At 48.9% G+C, this 14,125-nt stretch overlaps 1 protein-coding gene across 1 annotated transcript in view; it reads left to right on the forward strand.

The window, feature by feature from the left end:
* The first annotated feature begins 7,973 nt into the window (after positions 1-7,973).
* Positions 7,974-14,125, forward strand: part of WNT7A (Wnt family member 7A) — a 36,145-nt gene continuing 29,993 nt past the window's right edge. Inside the window, exons 1-2 of the mRNA XM_034066422.1 lie at positions 7,974-8,122; positions 8,928-9,154. Of these exons, the coding sequence (XP_033922313.1) occupies positions 8,052-8,122; positions 8,928-9,154 (298 nt within the window). The 5' untranslated portion in view covers positions 7,974-8,051. The remainder of the gene's footprint in view (positions 8,123-8,927; positions 9,155-14,125) is intronic.

Here is a 14,125-nt window from a genome sequence, read left to right on the forward strand (position 1 = left end):
AGGGTTCACAGAACTCCCCCAAAGCTCCTCTGTTAACAAGGGCTGTTTGGACAAACTTGGCTGGAAACCAAAACCCAGTTCAGTACTTTTCCTTTTTTTTTTTTTTTTACCTGCAGTGCTATTTTAAGCCCAGTTTTTATGGTTTCAGTTCGGGCACTGGCTATAAAGGAAGAGGAAAAAAACACAGCATTTCATAAAGTTTATGTGCATTGCTCATAACTCTCACACCATGATATCACTGCGGCCATGTGAATTGTTAGTGGCACTTTGACATCAGCCTTGTAAAAGCACATCTCAGATCTTTGAATAGAGGAAAAAGAGAAAGCCTCTTTTGAGGAAAAGACAGGTTTCAACTTCTATCATTTTATCTGCAATTATAGTGATATTAATCTTATCAATAGCTGTAATAGTCTCAAAATGTCTTCTGCCCATTGTCAGATTTGTAAGCATGTGTTAATCCAAGGTCAGCCTTTGTCAGAACAAAAAGTAGACCTGTGTCTTTCTGTGCCTTCCTCCCCATCGTTCCACTCTCTCCACCCTTTCTCTCCTTCCTGCTGTGAACATGAGTTTGCTTCCCCTGATCTCCACATGATTTTCTCATGCTATTTGTTACCCCTTCCCATCCACAGTTCTATGTCTCCGCCCTGCACACATTCAGGGATGGACAACACCCTTGTTGTCCACCCTGCTGTACCCACCCAGCCACATGCTATCTGCTCTGCACATCACCCTGCTCATGGTCCATCTGTCCAACAGAGAGCTCCTGGGAGTTTTGCAGCCACCAGTGTCAGGCTCAGCTCTGCTTCACCCTTTCTCTCTCACACTGTGCTGTGAGCAACCATCAGGAGTTCATTCTGGGGCACATCACTGGTACCCAGCAGGTTTCAACACCGAAACACACACCAGCAGGACTTGAGATTCAACCCCAGCTGGCCACAACTGGCAAAGATGCATGATTCACCTTCAGTTTTGCACCCCAGCTCTCTTCCCCCCACACTACTCCCTATCTCTGCAGACCTGGGGAGAACCTGATAGCCTTGGGAATACCTTCTTTTAGCAGCATCTGTAGCTCTTTGGTTTTTGCACTGCCTGGAAGACTGTGTCATATTTGCTGGATCAGATCCATGGTGTTTATGACCTTTCTTTGGCAACAAATAATCTGCTTTAGCAGCTCATCTTTTCACCTTGTGCCCATTAATAAACATGTAAAGGAAATGCCAGGCCCCTCTTTTTTATTGTTAAAAAAACCCTACAACAAAAAGGCAAAAATAGTATTTGCCCGAGTGCAGTTGTGATAACTGAGATTCCCCAGTGTGTCTGTAAAGACCAACCTGTGATAAAATGGAACCTGATAAGACTCCCAGAGAAGCTGTGCAGGGAAAAACAAAAGAGAAGAAAGAAGCCTGGATAAGCAGCACCCTGTGAACAAAGAGCTGTGTTTGTACCTGTCAGGGAACAAAAATGAACCACTGTAGAACTAGAGTTCTCTGTGTGATGTGCAATAAGCATCTGGTGACATCTGCACATTGGTTGATGGAGCAGAAGATGCAGACCACTGGGATTCAGGTACTTGGCTCAAAACCACTGACAAGAAGGGGTCTGTTACTCCAGTTCTTCTGTCGATGTTTAGGTTTATTGTTTGAGAGTAATTTACATCATGTGTATTAATTATTAATAATACATCATGTGTATTAATACCTCTCAGGTATGTGCGGCAGGGCAGGGGCCAAACTCCAAGCAGGTGAAGTGATACCCATGGGACAGTCTGCAGCTGTAGGCAGGGTGAAGCCCAATCCCATTATAGGATACAGCCCCAGTGCCTGGCCTGGTGCCTGCAGAAACATGGGAGACCCATTGCTTTGGCCTTAATGTGAAGTATTCCTTCACCTGTACCTAGATTAAAAAGCCTGAGCAACCCCAGAGAAACCCAGGACTCATGGACTTTGTTTTCAGGAGGTTCTCAGACTGTGTCCAGCTCCAGAAGCCAGCAGACATGTCAGAGGTGACAGCAGAGGAGTGCTTCCCTGATGCTCACACACAGGCACAGCTCTATGCCAGATGAGCATCAACTGGCTGCATCTTCCAAGTCACTGAAGTAGACTCCTAAATCACCAAAACAGAGCCACTCTCTCCTTACCCCAAATCTTCTCCTGACTACTAGTCATCCACCTCTCTCTCCATCCAGCTCCTGTGACACTCTGAGCCCATCAGCTACTAACTGAAGCTGCAGGTAATCAGCTCCCAGGTACTTTTCCTGGCTTGCATTGATGGCTTAGCTTGGATGAGCCCAACCTGGAGTGCACCCCAGTGGAATCTGGGGCCTGAGTGTCCCTCTCAAAGGGTGCAAACCTGCACCACATTTCTCAGACCCCTTGTCCTGAGCTTGCCAGTTGCCTGTCTGTGTCACCAAGTCCATCCACACAAGGCAGTTGATCACAACCAGGCACGTGTCACCTTTTTATTGTCACAAGTGTTCAAAATTGGACAAGACTCGCTCTGGAAGCACCCCCCCGGTGCAGCGGCATGGCCAGGAGGGGTGGCCAGCGCAGGGCAGGTGGCTTGCACCCTTCTTGAGCTCTGATCTGCTGCAGTCATGTACTCCTTGTACAGAGAAATTGTGCAGCAGACTATTTATTGACCATTTTGCAGCCCCACAAATACATCTGTAAACTGAGAAGGGGCTGTGATTGCTGAGGATATGATCTATCACAGGAATGGGCCAAGAAGAGCCCAGGAAATTAACTGGCTTTGAGGGTATTATTTATTTATTATTGTATTTTTTAAAACACCCTTTTAGGAGGTAGGAGATTCTCAGTACAGGGAGCACTGGTATATTAACCTCACATTTTTGCTACTGAAAGGACTCTCTAGTCTGACTTCTATGTTTTGACAACAAAACAGTGCAGCTATGATTAGCCTGATAAAAGGGAGCCAGAGTTGGAGTATTGATGGTATGTGCATCTAGGATCTAGTTACAAAATGGGCTTTTAACCACATTCTCCCTCGTGAATTTGTGTTATCAGAGGCCATCTTAAAAACAACAAAAAAAGATAGACAATCTTTCTTTTTCATTTCTGTGGGTATGTTTCTTGTATCTCTTTCGGCTTATGATAAATGAGTCATAAATAACCTTGATCAGAACCACACACTGGGCAGACGGGCGCTGTGTGAACTTCCTTACTTAGTCCATGCCAGCGCAGAGATCAGCAGCAGCAGTGAATCTCTAATCAGAGGTAACTGTTGGCTCCAGATGTGGTTCTGTGAGGGAGTCCAAAGGACAGTATCAAGACCAACAGACTCTTCAAGCTTCTTTTTTATGATCTAGTTTATTTTGAGAATACATTTTGAGAACTGATTAGCCAGCGTACTAAATCATTGCACTGCCTAACCCCAAAAAGCAACCTTGACAAACAATTAACAATAGAAACACCATTGTAGCAACAAGTGATGGATGGCTCCAGGGTGTAGCTTGGGCCTAGCCTTTGTTCAGAAGAAAGTGGCTGATGCTAAATAAAAAACTGGGTAGTAAAAGGTGAGAGCAAAGAGATCATATCTGCAATAAAACTATTTGTTCTGCTTGAGCATATGCTTCTCAGGGCAGTGAGCATCTCAGGAGGCAGCAGAGCCCCTGCCTTATGACTGCATAGCCAGTGCACTCCCTGGGAGCAGAGTGAGAGGCTCTCACACTACCTTGGACTCCCTCTTGTAGTCCGAGCCATGTCCTGGGACAGGCCTGCAGACAACCATGCTTCATGGAGCAGCAAAAGCTGCCTCAGACATTCCTATAGACACCACAGTTATTTCAAGGGAGGAAACCAGAACTGGATTTTATCTGCATACATCTTACCATAGAATCACAGAACCCCAGACTGGTTTGGGTTGGAAGGGACCTTAAAGCCCATCCAGTTCCAACCCCTGCCATGCACAGGGACACCTTCCACTAGAGTAGGTTACTCAAGGCCAAGATCTGGCATTTCTTTTAACCTTTGTAAGAACAGTTTCAAGTTTGTTTCTATTGCCTCCTGATTCCTACTTTTCTGTCATTCATTTCTAACCGTTGTTCCAAGTTTTGTGCTAATTTACTAATTTGCCTATAACTTCCTGCTCTACTCTGTTAAGAGAAATTGGGTAATTTATCATAATGCCTCATATTGATTTTACTATGCAGAGATAAGCAAGTAATAAATTTAAGAACATAGTGTAAAAAAGGAAACTGGATATATACGCACTGTAAACTAGATGGTAGGTAAAGATTAGTTATTATAGACCACTGGAAAGACACATGGTTGAAAGGACCATTTAAGGTGTACAGCACTTTAAACGGTGATTAAAATGCTTGAGACACTTTGCCAAACAAGACAAACTACCCTTCATAATCTGCACAGGAATGCTCTTTTGTGTATGCTTCACATGAGCGCGCACCCATGCACACACATATATTTAGGTCACTATTTTTTTTAGGAACAGAGTAAGAGAAAGTCATTGATTAGCCCAGTAAATTATTTATCTTCATTTTCTGAGGAGGCTTTGCCATTTTCTGTTCTTACTGAGCCCTTAGACAACAGTTTGCTCAGCCTTGACCTATCCCATACCCCTGTGCTGTGTTAAACAGCCAACTTGCTGAGGTTGGGTTAGATAAAGCATCTCTAGCTTCAGCATCAGGAATACAGAAAAAAAAAAAACCAACACAGAATGAAGCCTAAAGAGCTCCTGGACCATTTCTTATGTTCCAGGTCACCACAACAGAGAATATGGACTGAAACTGTGAAGCAGATATAAAATGACCTCCTGTGTTTTAGTGTTCATAGGTCCACTTTGGAAAGCAGGTTTAGTTTCAGGATGAGACTCCTGAGACCTTTTGTGCCCATTTGTGCTCAAGAGCTATTGAACCAGTGTGACCAATTGTACTAAGAGCAACAAAAGAAGCTACAATCCCCACCTCCACCATGCATCCCTAGATCCTCAGCAGCAGCAGTGTTTGGTGGTTGGTTTGGGTTTTGCCAGCCCCCAGGAGCCCAAGTGTGGATCAGGACATCATTGTACCAAGTTATACATAGAATTATAGAATCACAGAGTGTTTGGGTTGGAAGGGACCTTAAAGTTCATCCAGTTCCAAACCCCTACCATGGGCAGGGACACCTTCCACTAGAGCAGGTTGCCCCAAGCCCCATGCAACCTGGCTTTGAGTACTGCCAGGGATGGGGCAGCCACAGATTCTCTGGGCACCCTGTTGCAGCACCTCAACACCCTCACAAGGAAGAGGTTCTTATATCCACCCTGAACTTCTCCTGTTTAAACCCATCATCCCTTGTCCTACAGTCATTACTACAGCCCTTGATGAAGACTCCCTCTCCAGCATCCTTGTAGCCACCTTCAGACCCTGGAAGCTGCTCTGAGGTCTTCATGCAGATTCTCTTCTCCAGGCTGAACAGCCCCAACTTTCTCAGCCTGTCTTCATACAGGAGGTGCTCCAGCCCCTGATCATCCTCATGACCTCCTCTGGACTTGCTCTGGAGCAAAAAAAAAAAAAACCCTTCATTCACAAATCCGCACAGGCAAAACATGCTTTGGTGATTGAAATGGCAGGGCATGTTCTGACACTCAGAAAACTGCTTGACATGCAGAGAGGACAGTGCACTGAGCACATCCGCTTACAGAACTGATAAAGCTTGCGTAATCCTACTTCCTCATGCAGGTCCATCCCACATTGCTTAAGCTGTTGGCCTGTGTACCTCACGAGAGCTGAGTGAGCATCTCTGTGTGAGCTGTGCACAGGGTTCTCCCGATCCCCTGCTTGTCACATACCCGTTCCCAGCGCTTCCCCGAGCGGGCAGCCCGCAGCGCATGGCCACAGCGCGGGGTGCCTGCCTCAGCACGCTGCTGGGGCAGGGCTCGCTCGCAGCAGCAGCACAGTGTTCCCTGCTCATCCCAGGAGATGAGAGACAAATGTAAATTGGAATCGTGCCCTTCTGCCTGTCTCTGAACCGCACTTGCCTTTTCTGGGGTGTTTCCCCTCACCCAAAGAGGACATGCCCTAAACCATGCATCGGCATATCCTCTCTTGCATAGACATTCACTTCTCACTGTGTGCTGCCTTACACACGCATATGCGATGCGCTCCAGGTCACCTTGTATCTGCTGCTGGGACACTCAGTGCCTGCTTTATTTCACTTGAGGCTGCTAAAGCCGTGGGGCAGCTGCTCCCTCTGCCCCAAAGAGTCTCGAAGGTGCTGGGGGCTGCCTGCCCTGTGACCGTGCTGACTGCGCTGCCCGCAAATCCCGCTCTGACCACTCTGCCCGCACTGCCCGCCAGGTGGCGCTCTGACCAAGAGTTTGAGGTGGCTGCGCGGGAGTGCGGTGGTGTGGGGGGGTGTTTGCGGACTCCGGGGCTGCTCCCACCACCGACACCCCAAATTCCGTTTCATTCACAGCACAGGGCCTGGGGCCGCCAACCGGTTCCGGCTCCCCGTGTCGGGACTGCCCTGCTCGGTTCGGCCGGCGAGGAAAGCTGACGGGCGTAAGGGTGATGTGAGCGCCCGCAGCAGCGAGACGCACAGGGTGCTGGAGAAGGGAAGGATCCACATCCTTTCCATGGTACCCTGCAGGGACAGCGCTGGCCGGACCGCTTACCCCCGCCGTGCGGTTCGGGGAGCAGCGGTTCGGGAGGCGGGTCCACGCGGGGCACCGGCGCGGTTATGCCGCTGCTCCGCTCGCTGCCCGGGAGAGAGATTTGGTCCCGCGTTCTCGGAGGGATCCCGAGCGCCTGTTGGTTTATTTTTTGTTTTCAGAAACCCCCTGTCAGCAGAACAATTGCCGCAGCACACCCCTGTTACCACGTAGGTAACCTCCCTGCCTGAAATATTTTAAATGGATAATAAAATAGTCACTATATCCGTGTAATTCCCAAGGAAGAGCCAGGAGACTCCCCCCCGTGCCCCCCGCGGCAGGACGGCGGCTCCCGGAGCGCCCCGGCTGCGGGGTCGGACCCGGCGTGGCCCCGTCCAACGAACACCTTATGCAAGCCCACGGTCGCGCAGGGCCCGGCGGGACAAAGCGTCCCCGCCTCTGTCATCGCAAACTAAGCGGAGAGGGCACCGCAGGTACACACGGGCGGGGCTTGCCCCGGCCCCGGCTCCGGCCCCGCCACGCTGTGGTACCGGCGGCGCTGCTGGGGAATGCTGCTGGGGGCTCGCCCCGCCGCGCCGGCTCGCCTCTGAAACCGGGAGGGAAAGTAGCAGCACGTTACACAGTAGCGGGGAGGCAGAGCGAGGGGAGGAGCGTCCGCGCTGGGGCAAACGCATAAAACCAGCCCCAGGTGCTCAGCAGCCCCGGCGAGCGACAGCTACCGCGGAGTAAAAACTTACCCCCCCCATCCCCGGTGCCGGCCGGCGCGGAGCAGCTCGGGGAGTGGCCCCATGCCGTCCGGCGGGCCGGGGCCAGTCCCGGGGGCACCCCCCGGTGACACCCCCCGCAGCTCCCGCCGCTTTCCCCCGGGCCGTGCCCTCAGGAGGAGTCGCGCTCTGCGCCCCGGGAGGATCGCTGTGAGCCTGCGGGCAGACAGGTGATCTGCCTGCCAGTCCTGGTTACCCTTCTTCCCACCTCCCGCCTTTCTTCCCCCCCGGCTGGACAACTCCCTCCCTGGAGAACACGCCCAAGTAGCTGAAAAAGAGCGAAAGCGAGGAGAAAAGCAAAAAGGGGGGGGAGTGGGGGGGGGTGGGGGGAGCAGGGAGACAGTTACCTCTGGACCTGGGGGAGCCGCCGGCGCTCGGGAGGATCCCGCAGCCCGTGCCCTGCCGGCAATAAAGCGCTACGTGTGACAGGCATACAAATCCGGGAGCGCGGGAGCGGCGGGGCCGAGGCGGCCCCGGCGGGCCATGCTGAGAGCCTGCGGGGGCTCGCCGGGGCGCAGCGGCGGGGCGCGGCGGCGCGGGGGGCCCCGCTCGGCCGGGGGGCCCTGACCCACCGCACCGCCGGGACCGGGACCGGCCCCGGGCCGGCTGCGCGGCACGCACCGTTTCGCACGTTGGGCTGAAACACGGCAAACAAGGAATATGAACAGGAAAACAAGGCGCTGGATCTTCCACATCTTCCTGAGCCTGGGGATTGTGTATATCAAGATCGGGTAAGTAACTTTTTTTTTTTCTCCCCTCTTTCTTTTATAACAATCGCGCTCTCGCGCTCCCAGCCGAACCTGCCCAGACCTGTTACTATTTAACTCGGGAAGTCTCAAAAAGAAAAAGATGATGGTAGTGATCACGGTTATTTCGTAAAGGACAGGTAAAGCCCCCCTCCCCCCCGCTCTTAGCGACCCTCGGGGAGCAGAGCAGCGGGGACCGGGAGGTCCCTGCCGATGGAACCGGGGAACCTCACGGAGCAGCCGAGTCCTTCTCCGCCCCAGCCTGGGATCCTGCCGCGGGGTGCCCCGCCCGCCCCCCGCAGCCACCTGCCGCCGGCCGCGGCTCCGCTGCCGCGCACTGAACCTCCGCACCCAGCGGGGAACGGGCCGGTGGCAGCTCCCCCGACCCGTCCCGCAGCAGCATCCCCTGGCCGGGTCGCGCGGAGCTGCCGGCCCTGGTGCGCCCGGCTGCGGGGGGATGCGGCGGCGGGAGCGGGTCACCCCCTGCTTTCCCTCTGCCCTCCCGCGATCCCACAGGATAGGTAAAACCCTCCCTGCCAGTTGCTGTGCGTGGCGCGAGCACGCAACTTCGCTGCACGCGTTTTAATTTCACGAATGAGGAAGTTGGGTCTCGTTTTGGCAGGAGCCCGCGTGCGCCTTATCTCCAGTCCGGCTGTGGAGAGAGGGAGAGGGAAGCTCAGCGGGAAGAGGCGGCAGTTTTCCGGGGGCACCTGACAAAGGTGGCTCAGCGGGTGCTGCGGGAGCCTCGGGCACCAGCCACCCCTCAGCCCCTGGTGTCTTGTCGTTGCAGGGGTTTTTCCTCTGTGGTGGCCCTCGGAGCCAGCATCATCTGTAACAAGATCCCGGGTCTGGCCCCCCGGCAGCGGGCGATCTGCCAGAGCAGGCCCGACGCTATTATCGTCATCGGGGAAGGGTCCCAGATGGGCATCAACGAGTGCCAGTTCCAGTTCCGCAACGGGCGCTGGAACTGCTCTGCCCTGGGAGAGAGGACCGTCTTCGGGAAGGAGCTCAAAGTGGGTATGTTGCCTCTCTGCTTGCTGCTGGCCAGCTCCCACCTGCATGACACGTAAAGGGGGGCACACGAGGAGCATCGCAGGTACAGCTACGGCATTAGGAAGGACTAGCTGGCTTGTCCAGCTTGTGCCAGCCAGGGTAGGACTGTCATCCTGGGCATCTTCGCCTGGATGCTATGGCTGTTGCTACCAGTGTGACTGACATCTGTGCTTCCTCCTGGCAGGGCACCTGCTGTGGTTAAGGAAAGACATTCCACATGTGTTAGCTTCCATCACAGCACTGCACTGTCCTGGTCTTGCAAATCGTTTATGAAAGGTGCCCCATCTGTGTGCACAGGACAGGACAGCAGCCTTGTTCATGTACTTAAGGATGTGAAGAAGGTGTTTGGTTCTGGTTAAAGGTAGTGGTCAGAGATTGAATGAGGGAGCAGCTCAATAGGGACACTGGCCTGATGTTTGTACCTGTTGAGACTAAGTCCAGCAATCAGCCTTGTTCTAAGAGACTTCCACTGGACATGGTAGTTATTCTATAGCAACTATAGGTAGTGTCCCCCCTCCCGCCACAAAGAAGGGGTGGGTTCTGCTTTGAGATGTCAGGGCATTTATAAAAACTGCTCCAAGCAACAGGCAGAAGATCCCATTTCCAATTTCCTTCCTTCCTCTCCCGGCACCCAGTTATTGCAACAATACAAAAATACATCTAAATTCTTAACTGAACCAGCATTAATAGTGACAAACACAAATACCTGAAGAAACAGAGCTCTCATATCCCTGTACTAAAATCACATAGTAGTGGAGCTTACTCAGTAATTATTGATTCCACAGCACTTAAGATACAAAGACTCAAGAAAGGTGTTTTCCAAATACAGGTATAGCCATTTTTAAAGCCATCATTGAAAGTTGGGATCTGTGGTTTTCAGTCTTAAGGTCTTTCTGCCTCTTCCCCATGTAAAATGTAGATGCCAAATAAAGAACAATGCTTAGCATTGTAGAAAACATGGATCTTTCATTTGAATAGAAGAAGTGATTGAGGACGGGAGGTAGAAGAGTTCTGAGCAGTCCCCCAGCAGCTGTGCCCTGGCTTCTAGCTTGCTGGAAAACCCTCTGGACTGGACTTGCTCCAGGCACTGTTTAGTCATCTATGGACAAATGGCAGGGTATGTCCCTAGTTCCTCATTCCTGCATTCCCATGAAATGCAGGAATACATCCTTGCTGCTCTACTCTGGAACTCCTGAGAACTCCTGGCAGGAGCTGAACGTGTGTTTTATCACGTGTGCATGCTGATACGTGTATTTTCCAAACCCCAGTGACATTTAAGGGAAGATCAGAAAGAACAAGATGACTAAATTTGAAAGCCCCATGTGAGTTACCGATATTTCAACACCTTTGATAATCAAACAGGGTGAGCCAAGTAGGGGATGTAAAAGTGACCCTGCATGACATCGTGAAACATCTGAAAATGGACCATTTATTCAGATTAGCTCATTGTTTCTATTCCTTGAGCTGAGCTGTTCTTGTCAGTGATGCATCCAAGTGTTTGCCACTTATGTCAGTGAAGAGCCCATTGGGATGGCTGACAGGTTTGGGCTCATTTACTCCAACAATGACGTTTCCTTAAACAGAAAATGTGAGAAGGATTTTTAATTCTTCAACGAATCTTAGAACTGCGGAGTTGCTGTGGTCTCTTGTACAAACATGCGCTCAGTTCCTCCCCCCGCCCAAAATTGAATTATTTAGCTAGCAGGTTATATTTAGGTCCTTTTAAAGAAAGTCAATATTAAAGGAAGTAGACTTTGATCTGTCTTTGAGGTGATAACTCTTAATATGTTCTATCTATCCATTATGAGGCTAAGATGGATAGGACAAATTCATCGCTGGCTTTGGAACACAGTCAAGTGTTGAATGGCATCCAAATGATAAAACTCATTTAAAGAACAACAAACTCCTTCAGATTTAAACAGGTTATACACTTAAATTTGAAAACAAACTTCAATAAAAATCACACAGGTTGGAAATCTGCAGTGGTGAATTTTACTTGCACCCAAGATGTGCATGCTGTCTTGAGGATAGAGATACTCAGGCTTTCAAACACTGGGAAGTGTTCTAACTCTTGCTCAGGTTGCCTCGCCCTATCAGTATGTACAGAGACCTAGAATATCTGACACAACTCATTTTTCTACAGTTATAAGAAAAATAATCTGTTTCCCAGGTCTCTGCCTCTTTTCCTAAGATCTCTGTCTCGGGGCGTGCTCTAGGTTACCAGTCAGAGAGATAAGGGTTAATATTACCCTCATGAAAAAAGGTAAAGCCTACATGCTATAAAAACATAAGTCAAATTAGGTGCCCACAAACTAGAGGAGATCAGGCCTCTGTGCCTCAATCTAAACAGGAGGAGGGATGTGGGACATAAAGGACCATATACCCTAGAGGGTGTATTTTAAGGTTACAGTGCACAAGAACAATCCAGGTTAACATTAGTTACTGTAACCTTGTCGCTTTTTTAATTAGCAGCAACAGCTCTAGGTCCTCAGTCCCTTGCCATTGTGTGTATTGCAAAATACTATTTTAACAGCAGCTAACACATTATCACCTTTTACAGCATTCAAAGACTGATTCTATTTCTTGGCCAATTGCATCCTTAAAGTTATTATCTAGGAAGTACATGGAGCAGCTTTGTCTTGCCACTTGCCACACATGACCTCATTGAGCTTTCTCTCTCAGAGGCTATGCTCTGCCTCTGGAGTGGCACTGATGTACTGGCTCTATGATTAGGGTATAACTTCAGAATGACAGTGATGTGGCTGGCCTGGCCACTGCACTGCTGAACGTATGCAGTGAGCAGTCTAATATCAATCTGGGAGGATGGGCTTAAATAACTCTTATGCTAATAGGATTTGTGTGTGTATGTGCATACAAATAAGTTCCCTTGGATACCACAGATTCTTGGGAACTATTTCCCAAGCTCTGATTTTGATGGCACACCAAGCTAAACCTCTTCAGAACCTGGTTTCTTTACTTTTACCTTTACAGGGTGATCCGCTTTAGGAATGTTATTCAAATGTACCCAAATTATTGAAATTCTCTTCTTGTCACTACAGGGTGATTCAGCAGGCCTCACATCTGCCATTGTGTGGCTGAGGGACAGAGACCCTGCTCTGTGCTCCTCTTTTCCTACTTTAAATGGCAACAGGCAGCCCTGGTTAAACACTGAAGTCAGCAGGAGGAAAGCATCAAATACAATTTTCCTGCTCTAATCTGTAGCTTGTGTGTATCTGTATTTTAACAAATTTACATCTAATCCATCTCCAAGGAATAATTTAGTTGTAGACTTACAGTTAACAACTATTCAAACTCATTCATGTTTCATATGGCCTATTTGTGACCACAAACTGGAGTTTCCATCTTGTGTAGCATACTTCAAACCAGTGCACAGCATATACTCTCCATTTCTTGTGTCATTTTGTCTAGTTTGTCCTTCAAATAAGAGTTTCTTCCCTACTGACAGACTGCAGATATCTTATCGTGAAAGCTGGTAACAAAAGTGCCAATAACATGAAGAGAAATAACAGAGTAAAAGTGACATCAGTTTACGCCAGCAGAGGACTCAGTTACTGGAGTGATAAAGTCACCATCAAGATCACCACAAGGATTTTTTGTTCTAGACAATTCTGTAGACGCCTTATTAATAATGTAAAGTCACAAAGAGAAATTTTAAAATAACCATGGAGATGATGCAATGCTGCAGTTCTGGACACTTCTAAAACCAAACCTATTTGTTACAGTGCTCAGCAGTTCTGTTCCTGAAGACAGCCACAATTAAACCAAGGGTTTAAAGCAGGGCTGGCCAAAAAAATTCCTGCCCACCTCTCTTCAGGTGAAATGTGGTTCAAGCCGCAACATCTGAGCAACCAGGGTTGCCTTTGACAGAATGTGAAAATCAGATTTGGGCTCTGATGGACTGCAGAAAGAGCAAGTGCTATAGTGAAGGCTCTTCATCAGGTGCCTTACTAACCCATTTTGATGTGCAACCTTGTCAACAGGTAGTCAACAGTAACTTTGCTGTTTGTGATAATCATAGGCCAAGGAATAACTAACTCAAATAATTCCCTTAGGATATGTAAACATTTCATGGTATCTAGAGGGCAGCACCATCTTGTCGTCATAGGGAAAAACAGAAAAACTATGTCCTGAGTAGCACTGCCACTATTAAATGAAACCTCCCAAGTGAAACTAATGCAAACTGCTTGACTTAATCTTGGCAAAGTGACACCCAAAGAAAACTCATCTCAGTACAGGCTTATGAAAAGAAAGGCACTATGACCATGCAGAAGCTGTCACGATCCTTCATGGGAGGGGCTGGAGAGAATCAGCTGAGGGCTGTGAAGATGTGGTGGTCTTCAATGAGCATTACAGCAAAAGAGGTTTCAACCAAGTTTTCATCCTGGTCTTACTGAAACACATCAGTTCTTTGGTTTCTTTCACGCTAAAAAATGTTTCAGTATAATCACATTGACACCTTCATCCATCTGACGTTACTCATGTGAATAAGGAAAACTGAAATCAAAACAAGAATCTATATGGACCAGACTTCTGCACACAGCACCAGTGTACATTATGCCCAGTGCCTTTGAGGGATCACTACAGATATACTCAGATGTACACATTAAAACAGGAGAGGCTGTCCTTTATACACCATATTAGCTCTACACTGCCCACTGGACTGAATTTAGCAATGATTTATTTCCCATATATTAAAATACACTTTTCTTCTATGGCTTCAACAGCATAAAGGAAGAGGGGATATTCTTGTCTATTGCAATAAGTGACAACTACCCTACAAGCTAAACTCTTAAGTAGCTTGTTCAGGAGCTATCAGGAACTATCTCTTTTGCTAGTATGAAAAAGAGAACAAGATCAAGCTCATTCTCCTATCTGGTCTGGTAGAGTTAAAAGAAAACAGAGTAAAACTTGTGT

The sequence above is a fragment of the Melopsittacus undulatus genome, chromosome 9 (genome assembly GCF_012275295.1).
Source record: "Melopsittacus undulatus isolate bMelUnd1 chromosome 9, bMelUnd1.mat.Z, whole genome shotgun sequence".
Taxonomy (NCBI): Eukaryota; Metazoa; Chordata; class Aves; order Psittaciformes; family Psittaculidae; genus Melopsittacus; species Melopsittacus undulatus.